Below are 27,465 nucleotides of genomic sequence, written 5' to 3' on the forward strand. Positions count from 1 at the left end.
CACATCAGCTTTACAATTTTTTTTATAAATAATTATTATCTAATAAAATTATGCATTATTTAATTAAAATAAAAAACCTCAATCAAATCAAACTCTTTTGATAAATTTTTCTAAATTTGATTATCTGTTATTGGATATATATAATTAATTTAATTAATAATTACAACTGTTCCACATAATCATTAATTTTAATTGAAGTATCCACACATAATGGCAAACTATTTCTGCTTTGTTGATTAGCTGTTTGGTTACTAATTCATATTTCTTAAAAAATAAGTTTAATTAGGTACAAATCTCAATGCATACTTGAATTAAAAACTTTCGAGATTGGGTTGCTGGCCAGTTGGTCGACATAAGTAAAATTTCTCCGGATCTCGCCTGCTCTCGAATCCCTTAATATGTACAAAAAAATTTACGAAACCAGTGACATTCAAAGTGATCCAATCATGATTCAAAGCCAAAGCAAAATAAGTTCAAATCAAACATTCAAAGAACAATAATAAACTTCAAAATTTTAAGTCGAGGATCAAGCATTTTATCAAGACAAATCCAACGAGTCTAAATCCGCTTAATTTCAGCATAGGCTGAAGGAACAGTCTATGATCGAATGTATTAATATAAGCTATTTGATGGAGTGTTATAGATTTTGAATATGATCAAAGGACATGAGTTTGAGCTTGAGCTTGGTTAATTATTAAGTTCGAGCTTCATATTAGCTTAATTTTACGAGTTCAAATAAGCTCGGTAGTGATTTATTTATCATAAAAGAGAAAAAAAAATTCTTATTCAAATAGTAATTATAATAGCATGAGAAAAATAATAAAACTTAAATGAAAAATAATGAGAAGAATAAATATTTTTAATAATTTTATACTAAATTGATTGAGTTTTGATATATCTTAAATATAATTAATATTAATATTTTTAAAATAAAGCATAATGGGCTCAAATTTATCTTGATGGTACCCTGCTTCAGTTCTACGGTTCTACCCACGCGAGGATCCAAGAACTGGCTCTAATGGCTTCTGCTTCTATCGATTCTTCTCCGCTTCCTACTCCTTCTCTTCGTCGGCGCCTCCACTCTCTCAAAGCACCTGCAAATATTTCTCTTCCTTCATTACCCTTGTCTTCTTCTAGATGCCGAACCTCTCTCCTCATCGTCTGCTCCTCAACCAACCTCAGTGAGTTTACTCGATCACTCCGCTTCTTCTATGTTATCTGATCTGACATTTTCTTAGATTCTAAGGGGACCCCCGCCAGCGAGGAGAAGAGAAAAATATTGCGCGAGAAGTACGGACTTGACCCTAATGATTTCATTTCACAACCGAATCAAAGGGTTGGGATTCCAAGCTTTGATTTTAGTTTGGTTTTCTGTTATGAGAGATTGATAAATAGCTGGTGATGATTTCAGTCTAGGAGGAGGGGAGCGGAGGAGGGGAGGGGAAAGACGCCGGAGGTCTCCCATCGCACCACGCATAAATTACTGCAGGTTTTCTTACGTACCTTTGGTTTTCATTCATTTTTGGTCAAAATTATTTCTTTTAAATTTTATGAAAGCTTGTTTTCTTTTAAACATGCACTTTTCAATGTCATTTGATTGAATGGTTGCCATAGATTAAATTTTGTTCTATCAGTGGAACGACGGCTCAAATATAGAGGGGAAAAAGGGGGGATTGATGATGGGAAAGTGCAATATGTGAAGGAATAAATATATTGTGAAACAAAAATTGGCAGTGTCACTTTTTTATTTATGTAATATTTAGAGCTCTTTTTGATAGACTTTTGTTTATGTGGTTTAGGCATGCATAATAAAAGGTTCAAGATGCTCAATAGATATGTGTATAAATTAATGCCATAAATTTTAGTAGGAGAGGAGGTGTACTAAATGTAATATGGATGGAAGTTATGCACAAAGATTTTGTGAAAAAAAGATTTAACACCTCAAACAATATATTAAACAAAAAAACATGTACAATGGAAGCTCATAGAGCTGAATACAAATAGCTTAGCTAAGGCTAAGATGATGAAGAAGAAACTTTTGATCTCATATCACAATGACAACAACCTAATGATTGCTCTAAGGCTACCTTCAAACTAGTCTCAAAGTGCCTAGCTATCAACCCTTATAAATCCTCGTTTTCCATTCTTTAAGCTTCGTATGTTGATTTGTATTATTTTCTTCAAACTATATTTTGACATCATTTCGTTGTATACCCGTGAATTTGAAATAGATAAAATTAATGGAGGAAATCACATTAAAAGAAAAGGGCGACAAATAAAAAGCCTGTGAAAATAAATTGAAATTAGAATTTTGGCTTTTAAATTAATATAAGTAGCAAAAGGCCTAAACAAAAAGATTTGTAAATAAGTTCAACCTTGATGCAATTTTTTTTTTTTAATCTAGCTACTATAGTTAGACAGTTTCACTTGTGATTGAAGATCCTTCATTTCATCAAAATGATCATTGATCAACTCGATTCAACCGTAAAACTCATTGCAATACCCTTCTTAGCATATGTTATCGATGAACTTACTAGAAAAATCATTTTTCATCTTATTTCGTAACTTTATCTCAATAATCTTCTTTCTTGAAAATGCTCATTTAGTTATTTCAGTCGAAATAGTTAGAGTTAAGACCAATCAAATTAATTGACGAATAATAGAATATATGATCGGTTTTCTTGTATTTTCCACCATTTGACATAAATAAAATATTATGGAGAGATTTAAAAAAAATTGATTTTGACGAGCTTCAATTTCATAAATCATAATGCTTAAGTAGAATTTTTAATTATAGCTTTTCTTGATAAGTGAAGTTTTCAAGAGAAGACTTATCCATAATGTGATAAATATCTTCTATTTTGAATGATTGATATTATCTTAAGGATCCAAGGCATAAGCAAAAATCAATAATTCTATAATTTGTTCTTTAAGCATGTTCATTTTTACAATCGTGAATTTGAAGTAGCTATGAGAATATTAACTTTATAATGATGCTTCACTGTAACAATGTCCTCTCTATGAAAAGAGCATCCTCGACCTCCCTATTAGCAAACATTCTTATCCAAAATATGTACATTTCACTTTCTGAAATAACTTTATCATTTAGAGCAAAGTGTCTCATCCGCTCTCTCTTATTTGTCATGTTTGACCAAGATCATCAATAATTTAAAAAAAAATTATCATAAGATGTAAAGTAAAATAATGTTAAACATGATCGTTACATCATAATCTTTATCAATTTCACTCCTTTGATTTAATGAGTTTTCTTCATTAATAATTTCTTTGAATTAAGGTGCCTATTTAATTTCGTCCCTTACCATAAATGAAATTATATAATATAGGTATGTTTTATCACAAATCATGCCTATTTTATATACTTTCTCAAGAACAAAACTCACAATGTTGCAGTTGCTTATCAGGTACAATGTTGCCGTAGTGTTTGCTATTTATTTATTTATTTATAGTAATCAAAGATCAAATTTTATTGGAACAGGTGCTTGGTGGAAAAGCTCGTAGGAAAAAATTACTTTCACCTAAAGGAATGGATGTACGTCCCATGATGGAGGTGGTACGGGGAGCTGCTTTTGATATATTGCAGGTGAATTTGGTGAATTCGAATTGCACCATAACCTTGTGAACTTAATGTACTTTTTTTCCCTCGTAAATATTATTTCACACACATTTGACTCCAATCAAATAGGCCCTTGATGAGATATTGAAAATTATAACATATCAATGATTGACAATAACTTTTTTTATTTGTGAAGTTTATCATCAGATTTTAATTCTCAATAGGTAGCTGGTGGATGTCCTGCTTCTTTAAGATCAGGTCGATGGCTAGACTTGTATAGTGGAACCGGGTCAGTTGGAATTGAAGCAATGAGTCGGGGATGTTCTGAGGTATACACTACATAATGTTGTTAAAGTAATGCATGTATGATCTTGTCTACTGCTGAACCTTATGCCTGCACTAAGGCTATCAAACAATATAAATGCTTATTTTATGCGATGTCTAGTTGTACATCATCTTGAATGATTACTTGGAATGACAATAGTATTTTCTTCTCTAGGTTAAAGAATGAGAAATGAGCACATCATGAAATTGCCTAATGGAGGGTTTCTTGGTTAATTTGCTTAATGTTATAGCTAGTTAGTGGTTTCTATGCAAATTGGTTTGTAATTTCTCCTGAGGTTCTTCACAATTGAGTTACCTCTCGCTTGCTAATTATTGCACTTGGTGAGCCTCTTTTTAATTTAATGATTAAATTTGACTTTATCTGACCGGCTACTTTGCTTGCATGGGTACATATTATCATATTTCCAATATTTTGCTTTTGCACCATTATTAGTATCTCATGAAATGAGTGGAAAAATGACTGCGAAGTTTTTTTCTTTGACATCCTTTGAAATGTGATTCTTTAGAGCTTTGCCTATCCAAAGTCAATTTTAGAAGTATTATTCAAATATTTGCTTTGAATGATATTCCTTGATAAAAAATTGAGTTAATTTATATAGATTTTCAAGTCCATTTAAAGTAAGAAAAGTATTCGTTATATGTAGATTTTTGAAGCCAAGCCTCTTTGGCCAATAAAAATTCTTGTAGTTGACCAATGACAAGCCTATATCTTCACCATTGTCCTTCAATAAGAAACTTTTTATACTATAATATCAATTTTATTGATGACTGAATTCGTAATCCACACACCAAGTTTTTCATGACTTTATCAAGCATGAAATTGTACAAACGAATAGAAAATAATATCGAATTAATCAAATAATCCTTAGAACTTTAGAAAGGCATTTACCATTCTAGAAAGCAAGTTTTTCATTACTTCTATAAATAATCAAAGTCCAAAGGTCTTTTGCAACACTTTAGTGGCCATAGGAAGCCTAAAATATTTTAAAGAAAGTCTTTAAAGAGAACAACCTAAAGCATTAGCCATGAAAAATCCTTTATCAAAAGAATTTTAGAGTAATCAATTGAGATTAGAGACTTCTTGATATATGCTCAAAGTACTTTATGCCCTCAATCCTAGGTTGTAACTCTTAAAAATTTTATACAGAACATCAGTAATGATATTAAAAAGTCGGCAAGTGAGATGATCTCCTTGTATGAGTCTGTTAATGCATTTAAATTGTTTATCATGTTCTCCATTAATAAGGACCTAAGAATGAGCATGGATTAGGGTTTTTGATGTGAATCTGATGTGATACCAACAAGAATTGCACGAAAATATTAAAAAAATGATTACAAAACTTGCTACTTAAGATTAAGGTGTCGTAAGATTAGATTAGAGAACTTTCAATCGACAATCTTGTCGTAGTAAGCAGTTACAAACCAGAAGCTAAAGACAAATTAAGATAGATCTGAAATTATCACAGAAAACAAATATGTTGCAATACAATCCCACGGTTAATATTTAGAGAGTTCACTATGAGTTACCATGCTCACTCACACTCAAAGTATGGCTTAGCGGAGTAAGGTCTTTAGCACACCCAATGATGCCACGAGGACGGTCGCAACGCCAATGGTCTTAATCCACGGAAAGGTTGACGGTGGTGGAGGGGTAGCCAGAGGTGGAGGTGGCACGTATCTTCCGGTGAGGGACCAAGGGGTCCTTGGTCGTTGATACGCAATTGTTTGGGAAAGGCAATACACGATCCGGTTGACGTAGCATTCAACGGTGATGTCGTATTCTCAATCCGGTTCGTAGAAGGGGGAGAGGAAGATATCGATCTCCCCACGCTCGTTGTAGGCGAAACCGTGATCAACCTCGGGATCGGCCATACGTCATTGAAGTGGATGAGGGAAGACGTCGTCTTCTTCTTCTCTTGACTTCAAACTTCCCAATGGGAAGCAAAGAAAGGGGCGGCCAAAGTGGAGAGAGAGGGGGCGGGAGGGGGAGTCGGCAAGAGGAGATGGGGGAGGCAGCTAGGGTTTGAGGAGGAGAATAGGTTAGGAGGGGTGTTAATGAAATCATCATAACGACTAGGATCAAGGATGATGGCCGGCGGCCAAGGAGAGGGGGAGAGCTTGCCGTCGGGTCTTGGGGCTTTGGTGGAGGTTGGATGTGTAGAGGGGAAGCTAGTGGGTGAAAGGATGTGAGGGATAAGGGGAAGGCTATATGGCTGGCGGCTTGGGGAAAAACTAGGGCCAGCGGGTGAGGGAAGAAAAGAAGAACGGGGATGAGGAGGTAGACCACGAGTCATGGACTCTTCAAATGACTGGTGGGTATTGCGCTCGCCCTTACCTCGGGCTCTGTCTCTTCTCTCAAGTGCATACAAAAGATGAAGAAGAAGACAAACAATAAAATTTCATTCAAAAAATTAATTAACCAATACATAAGAGAATGACCATATATATAGGCCTCACAATGACAAATAAACAATAGACAATAACGCCCCATTGGGTTACAATAGTGACCAACTACCCATAAGGGCAAAAACGGAAAACTGAAGAAATAATAATGACTAATACGTAAAAAGTGCATTAAAAGTAAAGACTCTCCATCGTGACCATCGATCTCCTGTGTCGCCTCTGATAGACGAGTCGAAACCTCGTATTGATGTCCCCATCATTCTCCCCGGGTGGGAGAAAACTCGACTCCGTCGAGTGAGTACTACAGGCGCTCTCGTATAGCTCTAGCAAATTTGGATCTAGTCTCTGTAGCTCCTCTCGATCAATCCATGTGTCCTCTATCACCGGCTTCCCTTTCCAGCGAACCAAGTACCTTTGGCGTCCACCTTCCTTTGTGGAAATGATTTCATCGTCAAGTATAGCTTCGACTTCCTCCGCAATGGGTAAGTGGGGTAAATTGGGGAATGGAGGTAGGCTGAGAATCTCACTAGGTGGGTTCTCACAAGGCTTAGCAGGGTTAAACTCGGGTCCCTCAAATGCTACTAATCTTCAACATTAAACGTATGATTCATATTAAACCCTTCAGGAAGGTCTAACACATAAGCATTACTGTTTACTTTCGAGATTATCTTAAAGGGGCCCGCGCTTCTAGCATGCAACTTTTTAACGGCTCCTTGGGGAAACCTCTCCGGACGAATCCGTACCATAACAAAATCTCCAACTTCAAATTCTTTAAATCTTTTCTTACGATCAGCATCAATCTTATAGTGAGCATTGCTTTGTTGAATTCTTTTATTTATTTATTTGTGCAATTCTTGAAGATGAGATGTGAATGCAGATGCAGACTCAGATGGTCTAACCTTAGGACTCATGGGGATCAAATCAATGGATTGTTTGGGTAGGTATCCGTACACGACTTCAGCAGGACTTAGATCCGTAGTTCGGTTCACAGAATTGTTGTAAGCAAATTCAGCCATAGGTAGCTTTGAGTCCCAGTCCCGGATATTTTCTCCTACCAAGGTCCTTAGAAGATTTCCTAAACTCCTGTTCACTACTTCGGTTTGACCATCCGTTTGGGGGTGAAAAGCAGTAGAGAATTGTAGTTTGGTCCCCATTTTGTGCCATAACGTATTTCAAAAGTAACTACTAAATTTCACATCCCTGTCTGACACAATGGTTTTAGGTAACCCGTGAAGCCTTACAATTTCGTCAAAATACAGCTTGGCGATTCTAGAGGTGTCAAAAGTTTTGGAGCACGGAAGAAAATGGGTCATTTTAGAAAACCGGTCTACCACCACACATATCGAATCATGCTTCCTGAGGGTTTTGGGTAGTCCTAGAACGAAATCCATGCTAATATCTTGCTAAGGTTGGTTAGGTACAGGGAAGAGTGTGTAAAGGCCGGTGTTCTGCTCCTTTGTTTAGCTAACTAACAGGTGTGACACCGCTTCACTAATCTGCTAACGTCTCTCTTAAGACTCGGCCAATAAAATCGATTTTCAATAGCAACTATTGTTTTGGCTTGACCGAAGTGACCTGCTAAGTCACCAGCATGTAATTCCCAAACAAGAAATTCGCAAAGAGATGTTTTGGGAATACAAAGTTTTCGAGATTTAAACAAATACCCATCTTCCAACATGAAATCATCTATAATCCGTTCACCTCCAGTTGCTAAAGCAGAATAGGTTTCTCTAAAATCGGGGCAGTTTAAATAGTCTTCCTTAAGTCGCTCGAAACCTATCACTTCCGACCTCATCTCACGAGTAATCATCATCCGACGGCTAAGCGCATCGGTAGCCTTATTCTCAGAACCCGCTTTGTGCCTAATTGTGTAAGTGTATTCTTGCAAAAATTCAACCCACCGACCATGACGTGCATTCAATTTCTTTTGGGAGTTTATATATCGTAGGGCTTCATGGTCAGAGAAAATAACAAATTCTTGGAGAAGCAGGTAGTGTCTCTAGTATCTGAGGGACTGAATGTTGGCGTAAAATTCTTTATCGTAGGTGGAGTAGCGTTGCCTAATATCGTTTAACTTTTCACTAAAGTAGGCAACCGGGTTTCCCTCTTGGGATAGTACTCCTATGCCTATGCCAGATGCATCACATGTTACTTCAAAAATTTTCGAAAAATCTGGTAGTCGCATGACTGGTGCTTCAACCATTTTCCTTTTTATCTGCTCAAAGGCTTTAGAGGCAGATGCCATCCATTGAAACTCCCCTTTCTTCAAGCAGTCAGTTATCGGACCCACGATGGTGCTAAAACTCCTAATGAATCTTCGGTAAAATGTGTCCAATCTGTGAAAACTCCTAATGTCTCTGATGTTCTTAGGTTCAGGCCACTCATTGATTGCTCGCACCTTTTCAGGGTCAGTGGCTATGCCTTGAGAAGAAATGATAAATCCAAGAAAGGTTACGTGATCCATTAGGATCGTGCACTTCTTAGGATTAGCATACAATTGCTCCTTTCTCAAAATCTCACAGACTCGTCTCAGATGATCCAAATGTTGTTCCACCGAATGACTATAGATCAGGATATCATCAAAGTATACCACTACAAATTTTCCAAGGAATGGTCTGAGGACTTGAGTTATTACTCTCATAAAAGTGCTAGGTGCGTTACTCAAACCAAAAGGCATTACCGTCCATTCATACAATCCATCTTTGGTCTTAAAAGCGGTCTTTCATTCGCTCCTGGGCGGATCCTGATTTGATGGTAGCCACTCTTAAAGTCAATCTTGGAAAATAAAGTGGCTCCAGTCATCATGTCTAGCATGTCATCTAATTGAGGGATGGGAAAACGATACTATCAACACACATTCTCCACGATCCATCCTTCTTTGGGGTAAGAAGGGCGAGAACAACACACGGACTAAGACTCTCCTTAATAAAACCGTGCTGTAGCAACTCATCCACTTGTTTCTTGAGTTTAGTGTGCTCAGTAGGATTCATGCGGTAATGGGGTAAGTTGGGCAAGAAAGCTCCGGGCACTAAATCTATAGCATGTTGGATGTCCCTTAATGGTGGGAGTTGGTTGGGCAAATCTTCTGGGAAAACATCAGTGAAGGTGTCAAGGATTGGTTTAACTTTTGCCGGGACACGCTCTTCCTGCGTTCCACTCACTTCCCGAGCTACCAAGGCGTAGAGGGGGGATCCTGACTCTAATTCATTATCCAAGTCTTTGGTAGTTAATAAATTCAGGCCTGTGTTGGGTTTAATGGAATTGGGCTTTACTTCCTCTTTAGCGGCCTTGGGCAGGGTGGGTAGGAGCTTAATTTTCTTGCCCTCGTGCTCAAACACGCAGGTGTTTGATCGGCCATAGATGTGTACATCGTTATCGAATAGCCAGGGGCGACCAAGGATTATTTGTCCTATGTCCATAGTCAACACATCATACCAGATTTTCTCTTTATATTCCAACGAACTCAATAGGAACGAGACTCCTATCTTTCACCTCCAAGGTGGTCGAGTTGATCCAGGCGACTTTGTATGGGTTCGGGTGTGGTGTGGCTTTCAATTGAAGTTTAGAGATCATTGCAGAAGACACGACGCTAATACAACTTCCACTGTCGATTATGACTTTGCAATTTTTATCCCCGATCTTGGTGAAAGTGTAGAAGATTGAAGTTCTTCGCCAGTCATCGCTGGGCTTAGGCTGTGAGAAGGCACCTAACAACTCGTAGGTCTAAGTGATCCATCTTTTGGAGGCAGTGGATCACGACAGTATCTTCATCGTGGAAAAATTCCTCGTCGTCATCCATATGATGAACTAGTTTGGTGTCCGGTTCATCCTCTTCTTTCATGACTTCTTCATTATTGTGACCTTAAACGGGCTGGAACATTGGGAGGCAATGTGTCCGTACCCATGGCATCTAAAACACTTAGTGCCTGCAGAGGATTTGGGTGTTTCCCGTTCTGGGGCTTTACCTTTATAGTCCGGACGAGGTTGAGTTTGCCCAGGGGAAGGCTGACTACTCGGGAGTCCAGTGGGTTTGTTGTAAGGTTGGCTAGAGGAGGATTTGAACGGGCTAGGGTGAGGGTCTTGGTTTCTATTAGCGTGGCTACTAGATTCTTCTAAGTTTAGTACAAGGCTATAGGTAGTTCAAAAGTGTTCACTCCTATGGCAAAAAGTTCATTTTGAAGATCTTCTTTTAGTCAAGCTCTAAACATCGATAGAAGTTGGGCAGGAGTGGTGGTCTCTTCCCCGTTACAGCGGATCATGAAATCATCAAAGGCCGAGATGTATTCCTTTACGGGCTTGTTTCCTTGGGTCAATCTATTCCAACGATCCAAAAGTCTAGGGTAGTAGGAAGGAGGGAGGTATTTCCATTTCAACTCTTGCTTCATCGTTCCCCAGTCAGTCACAGGGTATTCTCCTCGCGTTTCCCTCATGTGTTCTACATTACTCCAATAATGATTACCTCTACCAGTCAACTTCATTTCTGCAAATTGAACATTTCTTTCCTCCGAAATATTGTACCACTTGAAATAGCTATCCATTCATTTGAGCCAATCAAGGAAAACTTGGGGATCTAACGTACCATCGAAAGACGGGGCATCTATCAGAATATTCTTAATCAGTTGGGTATCGTTATCTCTCCAAGGAGTGTCACGTCCTACCGGTTCTTGATTGGGTCGGTGGTGTTCCTAGGAGGTTCGTAATCAGTTTGGTTATCTTCGCCATAAGGAGAGTGGGGTCTAGAGGGGGTGTAGATTGCAGGGTTTCCTATTCTCTCAATGTTGTCAAGCCTCTCACCCGTTTGGCGTCTAAATTCAATTAAATCTGTTTGGGTGTTCTTAATCTGTTGCGTAACCGTTCCAAGTTGGTCCACAATTAAGTCTAAGGTTGCTTGAATGTGCTCCGAATCCATGGTTGGATGCTAGGGGACACTAACGAAGGTTCCTAGGTCAAGGCCAGCAACTAAACACAACGAAATGCTTACTAAAAGTGACTAACGGTAGCAGGGAATTTCAGGACAGCAAGCTAAACAGTGGATTAAGTCGTCTAGATGTTATAGGGGTACCACTAGGGTGAGGACAGCACCTAGACACAACTTTAAGTTCACTAAAAGATGCCTAAATGTTGCTGGAACAGTGAGGACAGCAGTTTAAATCAAGGATGTAGTTGTCCTACGCACTTAGAAACGTTATGGATTCAATGGCAGCACTAAGACACTAGCTAGAATGACTTAAACTCCACTAAATGCATGCAGGAAATGCAGAGACAACAATGAAAACAGTGAATAAAAATTATGTTTGCGATGATATGCATGCAAAATTTAAAGCTTATCGCAAGGTTAGACCCTAGGATGTTTTTCTAGTACATGACATGCATGCCTATCATGCTCTGATACCAAATATGATGTGAATCGTATAGGAGTTACATGCGAAATTAAAAGAACAATTGAATAAAACTTTGCCAAAGAAAATCTATTGCTTAGATATAAAAGAGAACTTAAAAATTAAAGAAGTCAACTTGCTTAGGCCAAAGAAGTGCTTCGATGCAAACCCGTACAAATCAATCAAAATTCTAAATATATAGCAACTATTACATGTTCATAACAAAATCCACCTTTTAACAAAGAGTGGTTCACCTCGAGTACCACCTACACTCATGCACTCTTTGGGTTTACCGGCGGAAGGCGAGTCCAATGAAGAAGGATATTACCACTAAGAAGATGACGCCGAAGGACTTTGTTGATGGAAAGGTAGCTACGGACGAAGGAGTGGTTCTCCCAACGAGAAGCCAAGGTGTCTTGGGTTTTTGGAGGTCGATCGTCTTCGCTAAGCAGTAAAGGATGCGCTTGATGTATCTCTCCACGGTCTCGTCGTATTCCCAGTCGGGATCGTAGAAGGGGGAAAGGAGGATGTCGAAGCCGTGATCAACTTCCAGATCGACCATATACCAATGGCAAGATAGGGAGGAGAGGTTGTCTTCTTCTCTTGGGTTCAAGTGTCATGAGAGAACTAGAGTTTCGCAAGAGAGAAGGGCCGCAAGAGGGGGATGGCTAGGGTTGGGGAGAGAGGGGGCGGGTGGCTTGAGAGAGGGATAAAAAGGATTGATGAATGGGGAAAGGAAAAATATCATAAACCTGAAATTAATTTCAGGTTTCAAAGAGGGTGGAGGGAATCAATTTGAAATTAATTTCAAATTTCAAATAGAGTTTAGGGGAATTAATGAGGATGGCCGGCGGTGGGGCTAAGGGAGTTGGCGGGTGGACGTGGAAGAGAACCAAGAGGTGGAGAAGAAGAAGATAAAATAAAAATAAAGCCACGAGTCGCGGACTCTTCCAACGACTGGTGGGTAATGCACTCGCTCACCTTGAGCTCAATCACCCTTCTCTAGCTCTCATGCAAGAAGAAGAAGAAGAAACCAAATTTCATTAATCATTCATTAAAAAAAAGATACAACATATGAGACCACAATATATAGGTCTCTACTTATGTAAAGAACAAGTACAAGATTGCCCTTTGGGCTACAATGACAAAACAACTCCCCAAAGGATAAAAACGGAAAACGAGAAATAACTAAATAACATATCATGAAAAACTGAATCAAAAGTAGAGGCGCTGAATCGTGGCCGTAGATCTGCGATTTCTTTGTCGATACACATGTAACTAGCGTCTGTCGATGTCCTCATCAGTTTCTCTTATATGATGTATGAATTTAGGTGGGAAGAATCTACCTTTCAGTGTATTAAAAATGATATCTCAATTGTAGCAGTTAAAAGCCTTCTCAAAATCTACTTTATAAATAAAATAATCTTTTTTATACTTATTGATGGAATGGATGATCTCCGGAGCTACAGCAATGTAATTAAAACTATGTTTTACTTTAATATGACTCCTTTATTGATCAAATCAGATGATGAAGATGTGGTTTAAGACTTTTGGTCAAAATTTACTGAATATTTTGAATTATTCATATAGGAAACTAATAAATCTGAAGTCTCTAGCGTTCGTCCATACTTTTTTTTTTTATGACCAAGGCCAATGATTGTTGATCTCAAACTAGCTAGAAACTTCTTGCTCAAAAGATACTTGTTTTGCTAAAAACTTTCAACTTTTTGTCATTTTATGGAATACATGAAAGTTACTGATTTGGCTTTTTAGGCATGCACAAACTTACCACTCAATGTATGTTACCTGGATTAGTGAATTCCAGTAATAGAACTCTCATAAAATCTGACATTAGAATCTTATAAATAATATGTTAAAATTATTAAATCATTTATGATCTTCAATCAACCTGGAATTCTTGCATCATGATAATTTTTTCTCTTTTTTTTTTTCCTACTAGGTCCAGGCAGTTTATCTCTTTTCTTTTCTACTTAGACGTAGATATAGCCAATTTAGGCATTTGATTACAGTGACATAAATGACTATTATTTTCATTGCACATTATTTTAGATTTTTTAACACTGTCGTTGTCAGGTCTCAAGTCTTGGATTAGAAAAGTGAAGGGTTGTGTTAAGTAGTCATTAACCAGCGTAAAACTTGTCGAATAATCATGACATGAATTTTTTTAAAATTGTGTATTATTTTATATATTTTACTCACTCTTATCTATTAAACCCACCCCTGTTGCGCTTTAAACCTGAAATAATTATTTGCTAGCGTTTAACAAGCTTTTAACTATGAAGCTCCTTTAATTTAGCAGGAAGTTTTCTATTTGAAGTGGTATTGTAATACGGAAATTCCTTTAGTTTAGGCTAACTTTGTTACAGGTCTTTAAAAGTTTGATTGGTAACAATTAGCAAATTCAAATGTAACTGTATTGCCTTAGCCTTGAATGAAAGGGCTGGCTTGCGTCATGATAAAGTCGCATGTTAAAACTAAGGCTATATGCATTTTAGTCATTAATGGTATAAGTGGTACTGAAAATCCATGTTATTTAGGATGCTAGGATTGGGGGCAGATATTTGATTTCATGCACTTTTCTGTTTACAGCATGAAGGTTTTTTCGCCATGTTTTTTAATCTCATCTTTATTAGTTAAAAAATATAATCCATGTTGGTACCACTTTGGCTTGGATGTCAAGTACTTGCAATTTTTATTCTTTTTTTTTTTGTTTTTCCAGGCACACTTTGTTGAGATGGATCCTTGGGTTATCTCTGAAGTCTTGAGACCAAATTTAGAATGGACCGGGTTCCTTGATTTTTCAGTGATTCATACGCTAAGAGTAGAAAATTTCTTAGAGCGTGCAGAAATGTCTTTAGGTAATTTCTTTTTTCTTTGTACTGACAAGTAGTCAATATATGTACTGTGTAGTATTTGTGTAGTCAGCTTTACATGCACATACTGACAGTTATGCCGCTTAATGCATCAATTTCTTATTACACTGGTTTTTATTATGAGTTTTTTGTGTAAAAATGTTGAATGATTTAATTTGAAGTAAGATGAAAAATGTTGTTTTGCTGTAGTTTTACGTTACCTGGTTTATTTTTTATTGTAAAACAATGGATATTTTTTTGGAAACTTCATCTTAATTTCTTCAGTTATTCTTTTGATTGTCGCAGGTAAAGTTGAACCATTTGACTATATTAGTGTTACGCCACCTTATACTGCAGTAAATTATTGTACCTTAATGGAACAGCTTGCAAAGTGTCCCTTAGTAGGGGAAGATTGCTTTATTGTAAGTTCTGTTGCTCTCAAGCTAAAGATCATCCAAGTATTTTCACAGTTTTCATGGGATGACCACTAATGTTCTTTCTCTCCATTTTCTAGCTGGTAGAATATCCGCTTAAAACTTCAATGGCGGAATCTTGTGGACATCTTGTAAAGGTGCTAATCTGCTGAATTCTTTTAATCTTCTACAATTGTTTAAGAAAAAATAGAAATGATATATTATCTATGTCAAACTGACAACTGCTTTCTATTTGTTGTTTAGTTCCTAGGAAATTTGTAAGTAAACTTGTTTTTATGCTCTTTGTTTCTGATGGGCATGTTTCATGAAATTATGGAAACAACTCTTAATAGTTGTTTTCACTTCTTTTGAAAACAAGGCGTATAAAACAAATAACATGATACATAATGAAACCTATTTTGTTTCAACTAAAACTAGAAAAAAAATGATAAACAAAACAACAAAACACTTCTAAACTTGACCTAAGACTTCGTTTGGGACAGATTTTTTGTTACTTTCTAAAACACCCGTCTATTCTAGTATAAAAATTTTTTGAATTAAAAAATTTTATACTAAAAAGTCGTTTCAGGATGTAGCACGAAAGCTATCCCAAACGAAACCTAAGTTACTAATGCATAAATCTAATTTATAATAGTAACCGAGCCATCTCGTATCTCCGCTGCCATTTGCCATCTCATACCTCTGCTGTCTTCGCTCGATCCTTCTCTTCCAGACAGAACTTGCCACATCTCACGCCTAATCATCGTTACTGCCATGCCCTATGCCATCCACCACGTTGCTTTGATGACTTAGAGATGTCTGGTCCTTTGACTTCGGCCTTCCCGCACCTCGCAGTCACTCACCAGATCGCCTCCACCCCAGATACACAGTCCCAACAGATAAGCTCTTCATAGAGTTTGTCTTCTTTCTTATGTTCGATATTTCATCTTATGCAGGGAGAAATTGGCCATTTATTTATAATTAATCTAAAAAATAATGCAATTAGGATCATTAAAATCGTTATATGCTATCAAGGTGAGGGTAATAGGACTAAGCTTTTGGTGCACAGTTTACTCATCACTATGTTAAGTGTGTAGAGATGAGGATGCTTAGGCGGATGAGTGGCTTTACCCTTAGAGATAGGATACAAAATGAGTATATACGTGAAAAGGTTGGAGTAGAGCCAGTGGAAGATAAGATTAGAGAGAGTCGTCTTAGATGGTTTGGTCACATAAAACGGCGGCCTTCAGATGACCCGGTTAGGAAAGTAGAGATATTATATTTGACTTATGTTAATAAATATAGAGGTAGACCTAAAAAGATTTGGTTAGAAAATATTAGAAATGATATTTATTTCTTAGATTTAAATGAGAATTTGAATTTTAACAGGACACAATAGAGAAAAAAGATTCATATAGCCGACCCCACGTAGTGGGACAAATACTTGATGTTGTTGTTGTATGCATTTCTCCAATTTGTTGAATTCTTCAAAATACTTTTTACTTGGCAACCATGTTTGTAAAGCTTTCTGTTTCATTAATGAGTATGACAGTATTGATCCATCATATCATCAATGTTTTGAATGCAGATAGCTGACAGACGATTTGGACGAACCAACTTATTAATATATGGACCGAGCTGGGCCCTTAAGAAGAGAAAATCTGACAGACTTCTGCTGGATTAGGATAAATTATTCTATGCGGATATCGGATGCCGCCCAGTACCGGTATTGAGCAAAAAAATGATGTGATGCTTTTTAGTTGGCCTCCAGACCGTCCAGTATCTGCACAGAATAATTTCTCCTTGATTATAAATCAATTTCCTTATAAAAGGTTTTTGCCTGCATTACAATTTTGCAGTGGTTATATCTGTTACTTGGATGAAGTGATATATTTCGAAAAAAATGCGGTGAGTTTCTGCACCTGGAGCCTTAAATTCTGTTGATTCTCTTAGACAAGCTCAATTGATAACGTTGCTTATTTTATGAACTAGCTTAGTTCAAATCTCTGATTTATTGCCTATATTTATCACCATCACTGAGAAGAGCTAAGGATTTTTTTCCTTAATATAAAATGAATATTTAAATCTTTTTTAGCTGAGAGTTTTTGTGTTTGAGGCAACTTTTGTTTGGTTGAGCTGCACAAGCTTCGTTTGAGACGACATTCATACTACTTCTTAAAGCATGACAAATTATTTTGTGCGGACATCGAACGACATTCAGAGCCCAATAAAAATGCGCCACGTCGCCCCCTACTCGGTACCATGACTCGGTATTACTCGGTACCGAGCTCGGTACAGGATGATGTGGCTGCACCTGATTCGTCTCTGGACGGTAAGCTGTGTCCGGTGTCCGCACAGAAGAATCTCTCCTTAAAGCATAAGCAATACATTCATATAGGGTTATTAAACTCTCTCTCTCTCTCTCTCTCTCTCTTATGTGAATATATAAAGATTTATGAACATAATAGTTTTATTTATTGAAAACCTCCTTTACCGTTTAACAATCAATATGATTTTGTGAAGCAAAATTATGATAACATTTGGAAATAGTCTTTGCAGATTTGAAGATTGATATGGTGGCAAAGCTAACAACCATTTATTATTTCATCTTCAAAGTCCTTTTCATATGTAGCTTTTGGTATATAGATATTCTCCCTCGCCATCTTCGGAGGCTGATGGCTGACATACTACCTGTAACAAGACCTCTCACCTTATGTTCATTTTTAATGCTCTTTGCTTTCTCTGCTGAAATATACAGTGCTGGCTTTAGCTGTTTCCTATATGGTGCCCTTTATTGGAACAATTATTACGTCCTCCGACCGGACGTAGAGGAACGTCCGGTTGGAGGCCAAATCACGTCAAAAAATAAGAAATACCGAGCACTATCAAACAATAACGAGGAATACCATCATGTGAAGACCCAATACCGAGTTATACCGAGCTATACCGAGTTGTACAAAAAAATACCGAGCACTAGAAAAAACTCGGTACAACTCGATATTGCTTGGTATAGCTCGGTATAACTCGGTATTGATATTCACAGAGCGGTATTCCTCGTTATTATCAAATAATACCTAGTAATACTGAGCAAATATCAAATTTTTTGGCGGGATTTTACCTCCGACCGGACGTTCCTCTACGTCCTTTCACTGGACGTAATAAAAGTTCCCTTTATTGTTATTGTTGAAAAGGAATTTTTTTATTTAAGAAGTTTAGGTATATCATACCCTTATCATCACTAAAATGGTTAACCGGTTTTGGTATGATTTGAGATGATTGTAATTTTTTTTTATAAAGATGATTAAAAATTGATGGATAAAAAATATTTTTTAAAAAGTTATATATATTAAAATAATAAAAAAATAATGATCAAATAGAAATTATAGTTTCAATTATAATCCAAAAAATGAAGACTTAAATTCATCTGAGATGACTTTCTTAATTCTTTTTAAAAATATTTCTTAATTAAAATGTTGTATTTGAAAATTATTTTAAAAAATATCAAGAAAATTATGAATTATCTCAAAAATTGTTTTCTTATTATTTTTAAAATAATTTTTTAAAATTTTAAGATTAAAAATTTATTTTAAGCAGTAAAAAAGTCGTACCTAATGATGACTTAGATTTAAAATAAAATGATATTTCTAATCTCCTCCAATTATCAAATGGGATAGATTATAAAAATATAATTCAACTCTCTTCTAAAAATTAAAAATATTTTATTTATCTCTGACTATTCCACAATTTCATATTCTCATTATTTATTATTTACTTCATAAAGTTTATATTATATTATTTATTTATTATTCTTTATTGGGAGTAAAAATCATTTGCAATTCTTCTGAACTCAACAACCAATAGAGATAATCATTCAACAGGTTAGAGGAGAATCAACCTAACATCAAAAGAATTAACAAAAAACTAAGCAAAAGATACTGATAATAAAAAGAATTGGGCAGCACAATCTTTACAGAACAACAGATGAATTGGGCATATGGTTATGGCAACCAAGTTGGCTGTAAACATCACAACAACATTATAAAATCAAATAAAAGCAGAATATTTAGGTAACATTCATGGAGACTATTTCCATTTACTTTCATTTATACTGTTCATGTAAGTTTACATCTTAAAAAACATAAAAAGTTGGCTTCTGAGAGGGTAAGTTCAAACATTGAAACCTGGAGGGTAGGAGTTCATATCATTGAAGCATCCCTTTGCCATGCAAGGATCAGGCTAGATACTTCAGCAGTTAAGCATATTGCTAAACCCTTAATTAATTGGAATTTTATGACCTAATTTCTCCATTTTTTTAACCTTCCTCCCTACAAACAACACATTCTTGCATTTCACACCGTTTTGTAGGTCAGGTTGATGATTAACAACACCAATGCAGCAGTCACCTTATTTTGTTGGTTGAGAGTTTTGGCTGCCAATCAAAAAGTCTTGAGTTCGAATACTGCGTATGTGATGTGTGCGTGAGTTTACCTTGATTGGCCTAAATGTCCCCCCTACAAACAACATATTCTTGCATTTGACATAGTTTTGTAGGTTAGGTTGATGACTTGACAACATCAATGCAGCTCATCTTGTTATGTTGGTTGAGAGTTTTGGCTACCAACCAAGAAGTCTTGGATTTGAGTCTTGTGTATGTGATGTGTGTGTGAGTATAACTTAATTGGCCTAAGTGTCACCCTACAAACAACATATTCTTGCATTTCACACGGTTTCGTAGGTTAGGTTGACGACTTAACAACACCAACGCAACTCATTTTGTTATGTTGGTTGAGAGTTTTGGATACCAACCAAGAAGTATTGGGTTCAAGTCTTGCTTATGTAATGTGTGTGTGAGTTTACCTTAATTGACCTAAATATCCCCCTACAAAAAATACATTCTTGCATTTCATATAGTTTAGTAGGTCAAGTTGATGACTTCACAACACCAACGCAGCTCATCTTATTTTGTTGGTTGGGAGTTGTGACTACCAACCAAAATGTCTTGAGTTCAAGACTTGCTTATGTGATGTGTGTGTGAGAGTTTTCCTTAATTGGCCTAAATGTTCTCCACAAACTAAATGTTCTCCAAAAAAAAAAAAAAAAAAACTTAACACCGTAATAAATTAGAGATAAGCCTAAGTTAATTAATTAACTAATTATCTTAATTACTAAAAGTGTGCATATGATGCATGAGCTCCTATGCTTCCTTTCCATATGCACCCTTGCAATCATCTCACTGAAATTTCCTACATCCAGAAATTACATGGAAGCAGGAAAAAAAAAAGAACCACTTCCCTCATTCTACTGCAGTTATGCATATTTCATGTTAAGTTTGTGAGTTCTAAAACAATTGCTTAATTTAAGCTAAACATGGAGATAAACACTCATAATAATGGAGAAAAAAGATTCATGTAGCCGACCCCAAGTAGTGGGATAAAAGCTTGATGTTGTTGTTGTAGGGAGATAAGTACCCATAACAATGTAGAATAAGAATGACTTATAATCCTTTTGCTGCAAGGAATAAGAATATAAAATATAAATGCAAAATAAGAGAATCATACACCAGATCTCTAGGAAGAGGCAAGATATCACAACAATACGAGATGAAACAAAAAGAATCAAGCACAATAAAATACAGAATGAACTTTACCAGCAGAAGTGTAATTCAATCATCATATAGAGTTTGAAGAATTCTTCCATAGCTCCACTACCATAATTCAGCATGTATTGATTCCATCCTTGCAATCCCTGGTTAGGTTGAATGTTTCAACTCGCATATTCTCTCTACCTATCCAGCTCATTTAGCAGAAATTTCAACAACCTTGCATTATATTTCTTTTAAAGAAGTCTCAAATTTCGTTTAGTAAACCCTTACATGGGACACAAGCTCTCACAATATAAAATTGAGTTATATATATATATTTGGATTAATAAAAATTTAGAGATATATTTTTTTAATAATTAATGATAAATAATAAAATATATGATCCACTTTATGATGTGAAAAATAATCTTCTCCAGTGATCAAATGGGATAGATTATAAAAAAATAATTCAACTCTCTTCTAACAATTAAAATATTTTATTTATCTTTGACTACACAATTTCATATTCTCATTATTTATTATTTAGTTCATAAAGTCTATATTATATTATTTATTTATTATTCTTTATTGGCAGTAGAAATCATTTGCAATTCTTCTGAACTACAACAACCAATAGAGATAATCATTCAACAGGTTAGAGGAGAATAAACCTAACATCAAAAGAATTAACAAAACTAATCAAAACATACTGATAATAAAAAGAATTGGGCACGATCTTTACAGACCCTTACAGCAAGCTTGATGACAATGTTCATAAATGTCATAGAACAACAGATGAATCGGGCCTAAGCTTATGGCAACCAAGTTGCCTATACAAATCACAACAATATTTTAAAATCAAATAAAAGAAGAATATTTAGGTAACATTCATGCAGACTATTTCCATTTACTTTCATTTCTTCTGTTCATGTAACTTTACATCTACAAAAACATAAAAAGTTGGCTTCTGAGAGGATAGAATCAAACATTAAAACCTGGAGAGTAGGAGTTCATATCATTGAATCATCCCTCTGCCATGCAAGGATCAGTCTACATACTTCAGCAGTTAAGCATCTTGCTAAACCCCTAGCAAATTGGAATTTTATGACCTTGTTTTGCCATTTTTTTACCTTCCTCCCTACAAACAATACATTCTTGCATTTCACGCAGTTTCGTAGGTTAGGTTGATGACTTAACAACACCAACACAGCTCACATTGTTTTGTTGGTTATAAGTTTTGGCTACCAACAAAAAAAAAAAACATCTTGGATTCGAGTTTTGCGTATCTGATGTGTGTGTGAGTTTACCTTGATTGGCCTAAATGTTCCCCCTACAAACAACATAAAATATTTTTGTAGGTTAGGTTGATGACTTGACAACACCAACACAGCTCACCTAGTTATATTGGTTGAGATTTGGCTACCAACCAAAAAGTCTTGGGTTCAAGTCTTGCATATGTGATGTGTATGTGAGTTTATCTTAATTGACCTAAATGTCACCCTACAAACAACATATTTTTGCATTTCACACAGTTTCATAAGTTAGGTTGATGACTTAACAACACCAACACAGCTCATCTTGTTATGTTGTTTGAGAGTTTTGGCTACAGCTAAGAAGTCTTGGGTTCAAGTCTTGCATATGTGATGTGTGTGTGTGAGTTTACCTTAATGGACCTAAACATCCCCCTACAAACAACACATTCTTGCATTTTATATAGTTCAATAGGTCAGGTTGATGACATAACATTCTGTTGGTTGGGAGTTTTGGCTACCAACCAAAAAGTCTTGGGTTTGAATCTTGTTATGTGATGTGTGTGAGTTTATCTTAATTGGTCTAAATGTCCCCCACCAAAAAAAAAAAAAAAAACTTAACAACAACATAATAAATTAGAGATTAGCCTAGTTTAATTAATGAACTAATTATCTTAATTACTAAAAGTGTGCATATGATGCATGAGCTCCTATGCTTCCTTCCATATGCACCCTTGCAATCATCTTACTGAAATTTCCTACATCAAGAAATTACATGGAAGCAGGAAAAAAAAGAATCACTTCCCTCATTCTATTGCAGCTATGCATATTTCATGTTTTGTGAGTTCTAAAACAATTGCTTAATTTAAGCTAAACATGGAGATAAACACTCATAACAATGGAAAAAAAGATTCATGTAGCCAACGCCACGTAGTGGTATAAAGGCTTAATGTTGTTGTAGTATGGACATAAGCACCCATAACAATGTACAATAAGAATGACTTATGATCCTTTTGCTGCAAGGAATAAGAATATAAAATATAAATGCAAAATAAGAGAATCATACACCAGATCTCTAGGTAGAGGGAATATATCACAACAATACGAGATGAAACAACAAGAATCAAGCACAATAAAATACAGAATGAACTTTACCAGCAGAAGTGTAATTCACTCATCACATCGAGTTTGAAGAGTTCTTCCATAGTTCCACTTCCATAATTCAGCATGTATTGATTCCATCCTTGCAATCCCTGGTTAGGTTATTGAATGTTTCAACTCGCAACTTCGCCCTGTACAGAACCTCTGTGTCAACTGCCACCCTCATATAACCATCAAATTGGACAGGTCGCCCACCATTGAGAATCATTGTCTCATTATACCACTCACTCTTATTACTCCACATCTCATTATAGTCCTCAAGCAAATGTACATTATAGTAAGACCTCAGCTTATCAAAGTAATTGTAAAAAGGCTCATTTGTGGCAATGTAAAGATTTCTCCAAGACCTCACCAGCTTGGTAACCTTCTCCACTAGAGATTCCGGGGAAGTGTCGCCGTCCAAATTAGGCCAAAGCTCCTTGTTTCTAGCCTTCTCTCCTCTTACAACATGAAGAGCATCATAATCCCAATCCATCTTTCCGGCGATCTCCGAGACAATGTTCATCAGGCGCTTAGACTTCCAAATGGCATGCCAGGGACGCTGGATGTACTTTGACGCCCGGCCTTCACAGACCCTGTACCAGTAATTCTCAGGCTCAGGTCCTTCAAATTGTCTCCAAACTATGGTGCTCTTATCCTTCTTGAGTTGCATTGGGGTAAGCTTGTAGGTAGGCACTTTTCTAACACTAATCCGGCCATTGCTCTTCTGGCCTTTACCAGAGGAGCGATCCCATTTCCTCCAGTCCCGAAGGAAATCGCCCTCCTCAACAACCGAAGCTGATTCCTTTAGATGCTCGAAATCAAAGTAAAACCTGAAATCCTTACCATCTTCATTCTCTCCTGTAGAAGTATAGCTCCCGGCAAGGCATACGCTGAGGTCCATGACGAAAGTCCGGTTGAGGAATTTGGCTTCTCCGAGGCCGCAGAGGAAGCTCCATAAGTAATGATTCATACTCTTGCAGTAATCACCGCCACGGGTGTAGTATAGATACCGTCCCTTGCGGAACTCTGATTCAGATCCAACTGTGGGGATCGTGTCGTTGATGTCCAGATCCGGGATCTGGACGGCCGGTGGGGAGGTGGCGCGACGGGGACGGCGGGCGGCGTTGGTACCGGAGCGGAACTTACCGGCGCGAACGACCTCGAAAGTGCAATTCTCAGCAGGTGCAAGGCGGAAGCGGCGGTAGTCGCGGTAGCGTCGCCAGGACTTCTCCAAACGGTTGCGGAAGCGCCAGGCGGCGTCGCATTCGTCGGGATTGGATCCATTGACGGGGGTGTCGTACGAAATGAAGATAATGGATTTGCGGAAGATCTTGGAGTTGAAGCGCTGGATCGCGGCCAGGACGGCGGGGTTGGAACAGTTGAGCGGGGCGTTTGGATCACAGGCCGAGGAGGTGGGGAAGGAGTTGTTGTAAATGAGAGCTGCACCGGCGTTGGCGGCAGAAGGGGGGGAGGCGACGAGATCTTCACCGGTGGGCAGAAGAGAATCGTCGGTTGCGAAGGTGGAGTTTGGAAGAGTGGCGGAGAGGGATTTGGTAATGGCCTTGGAGGTTTGGAACCATGGGTCGGGGGGTTGGTAGGTGGCGGCAATGACAGAGAAGACGAGGACGGAGACGACAAAGATGGAGAAACATAGGTTGCCGATGACCTTGACAACCTGTTGTCCCGTCGCCGGGAGCTCTGGCGAGGTGCCTCGGGTGCCGACCTCAGTCATCTCTGATGGTGAAAGTAATGTTGATCTATAAATTCTCGAGGAGTTAGGGTTAGGGTTCCGCGAAGAAATGGAAGGGAGGCGATAGGTCAGTGGCGGTAAGTGAAGCCGGGGTTGGGTTGGAGGCGTCGAAGCGGTGAGAACCGTCTGCACAGATACAGGGTACCAAGCGGTATCTAGTTTACCGAGTGGTACTGATCATAATTTTATACTAGTGTGCGGACGGTTCTACCGTCCGCACTCCATACCTAATAATTTCTCGTCGAAGTGACGATAGCGATGGCTGTGCAGGAACAGTGGATGTGGGCACCGACAGGTGAGTGCGGTAGGCGTGGAGTTGTGGATCACCTGGTCGTTACAGGACTTGGACTGTAGAGGGTTGAGAAAAATAACCAGACAAGTAAATATAGAAATATCATGATTTTAAATAAAATAATATATATATTATTTTATTTAAAATCATGATATTTCTATATTTACTTGTCTTGTTATTTTTCTCAACCCTCACTCGGTCACTCCTACACTCCAAGTCCTGTAACGACCCGGTGATCCACAACTCCACGCCAAAAAAAAAAAACTACTTTAAGAAGTAACAAAAAAGCCGTCATTTGGGATGACTTTTTTGTCGAATCTTAAAACAGCTTTTTAATACCAAAATTAAAATATTTGTACTAGAAAGCCGCGGTAAAAAGCAATAAAAAACCGTCCCTAAATCTAAACGTCCACACATATTAACAATTTTCCAATTTTTTTACATGATTGTTCCTTACATCAGTCATTATTACTACACTCAAATAGAAGTATCATTAAATAGCATGCATCAAGAGCACACTTAATAGAATGAAAATATTAATTATAGGGCATAATCATCCTAAATATCGATTTATATTAACTTATTAATACATTTAAAATTGTTACATAGTACAAAAATTTTAATGGAATCATCTTGAGGCTAAATCAACAAGCAAGCAAATAAATTGCATCCACCCGTTGCTAGCTGTTATCCCAATCTCCTATTTTCTTGCAAGAGTTATACATAATTACCTTCTTTTTATGACAATTATCACTCTCTAGATTGATCTCTGTTAATTCTCCAATATATTCATATTATATGACATGATTAATTAGCAAAAGAATCTCATAAACAACTCAAGATAAGGTAGAAAGCTTGCTAATTACTCGCATGAGAGGAGTAAATATCGAACTCCCTTGAGAATAATTAGTCAATCAATCCCCCCTTCTCTCTCTCTCTCTCTCTCTCTCTCTCTCTCTCTCTCTCTCTCTCCATCTATTTATATGGATAGAAATACAGATAGCTTGGAGCAATCCATTAGGAGGCAAATTAAAAGAGATTTGAAAAATAAAGTCTTGTGAAGATCGAGGTGGAAGCAAGCAGAGAAAGGAAGGGAGGAGATGAGGTACTTATGAGGAAGCTTCATATAGTTTACTTCCTAAGCAGGAAAGGGAAGATCGAGCAGCCTCACCTCATCACAGTTCACCACCTCAACAACAATGGTGTTCATCTTCAAGGTGCACAAGCTCATCATCTTCATCATGATCATCAGCATCATCTCTCTCTCTCTCTCTCTCTCTCTCTCTCTCTCTCTCTCTCTCTCTCTCAACACTCTCTTAATTGATTATTTTGTTCAATAAATTTCTTACTTTGTTTATATAAAATTGATAACATGATTAGATTTTAAGAGATGGCTATCTGAGCTCAGGGGGAAAGAAATGCCAGAATCCTTTGCTTGGTCATACAAGAGGTTTGCTCATTCATTGCTTAACATCTTAATGCGAGTTTCTTCTACTTTATGAGTTAACTTACACTTCGTTTGGGACGGCTTTCTTCCTGCTTCTGAAACCAACTTTCTAGTACAAAAGTTAAAATTATTGTACTTAAAAGTTGTTTTAAGAAGCAGTTAAAAAGTTGTTCCAAATGAAACTGTAGTTCAATGTCATCCACTGCTATGTAACATTGTATTATGAAATAGATAACAAATTATTGAATTAATGACATCTTAAGATAAGACTTTCGTCAATGATATTAAAAGATAGGTAATTTAGTTCATTGATAATTTACAGTTAATACTATATTATTAACATATATAAGCTTACTTACCAGAGATTTAATACTATATTAAAATGGAAATTTTGATTATTATATATATATGATTTATAAAGGCATGCCTATTTCATAGATAATATCGTTATTACAGGAAGTACAAAACCGGCTATATCTGGCAGGACCTCACCGATGATGACCTCATCATCCCCACCTCCTACTGCGAGTATGTATTAAAGGGAGCTCTTCTCTCTCCCATCAAAATCTTTGAGAAATTTAAGGAAGAAGCAAAGTCCTTGGATTCTCCTGCGACTTCAAGTATGCCAGGTGAAGCATTTCAAAGAGAAAAAACTACTTCTTCAAAGCCTCCTACAGAATTAGAGGAACAGTCGCCAGAAGAAACATCGAATTCAAGCTCGGAAGAAGCCCAAAGGGAAACTGCAGTTTTCAAGATAAATTCTTGGAAGGAGGAGATGAAGAGAGTAGAGAAAGTCTATTGTAAAGAAATTGTTCATTTGGAGAATGGGAGGCAGGTTGCTGAAGTTAAAAGTAAGGAACATGGTGATAATAAAGCTCGCAGCTGGGCGCCATTAGTTTTGAGAGATTTTCTTAGCTGCAGAACGGTGGGGACAAAGAACTCTATTATGAGAGCTGCGAGCAATCAGAATAAGAGTGGCAGTAGAAGGAATAACAGCTGCAGCACCTAGATAATTT

General features: G+C 37.1%; 3 protein-coding genes and 1 long non-coding RNA gene across 4 annotated transcripts; 3 read left to right on the forward strand and 1 right to left on the reverse strand.

The window, feature by feature from the left end:
• Positions 1-951: 951 nt before the first annotated feature.
• Positions 952-16,728, forward strand: LOC110094336 (putative rRNA methyltransferase YlbH). The gene is made up of 9 exons (XM_028696911.1): positions 952-1,181; positions 1,239-1,336; positions 1,412-1,489; positions 3,497-3,601; positions 3,799-3,903; positions 14,441-14,579; positions 14,880-14,995; positions 15,088-15,144; positions 16,575-16,728. Exons 1-9 carry the CDS (start codon positions 1,019-1,021, stop codon positions 16,668-16,670), a joined length of 957 nt encoding a protein of 318 aa, XP_028552744.1. The 5' UTR covers positions 952-1,018; the 3' UTR covers positions 16,671-16,728.
• A 15-nt stretch (positions 16,729-16,743) lies between these two features.
• Positions 16,744-17,766, forward strand: LOC114580203. Its single transcript, XR_003701526.1, has 2 exons — positions 16,744-16,894; positions 17,537-17,766. It is a non-coding gene; the product is annotated as an uncharacterized LOC114580203 (long non-coding RNA).
• A 4,950-nt stretch (positions 17,767-22,716) lies between these two features.
• On the reverse strand, positions 22,717-24,884 carry LOC110094349. Its single transcript, XM_020819568.2, has one exon. It carries the CDS (start codon positions 24,690-24,692, stop codon positions 23,040-23,042), a length of 1,653 nt encoding a protein of 550 aa, XP_020675227.1. The 5' UTR covers positions 24,693-24,884; the 3' UTR covers positions 22,717-23,039.
• An 84-nt stretch (positions 24,885-24,968) lies between these two features.
• Positions 24,969-27,458, forward strand: LOC110094346 (protein UPSTREAM OF FLC-like). The gene is made up of 3 exons (XM_028697023.1): positions 24,969-25,005; positions 26,383-26,452; positions 26,906-27,458. The coding sequence occupies exons 1-3, from the start codon at positions 24,969-24,971 to the stop codon at positions 27,456-27,458; spliced, it is 660 nt and encodes a 219-aa protein (XP_028552856.1).
• Positions 27,459-27,465: the final 7 nt, after the last annotated feature.

Source organism: Dendrobium catenatum, unplaced genomic scaffold, assembly GCF_001605985.2.
Source record: "Dendrobium catenatum unplaced genomic scaffold, ASM160598v2 fragScaff_scaffold_853, whole genome shotgun sequence".
Taxonomy (NCBI): Eukaryota; Viridiplantae; Streptophyta; class Magnoliopsida; order Asparagales; family Orchidaceae; genus Dendrobium; species Dendrobium catenatum.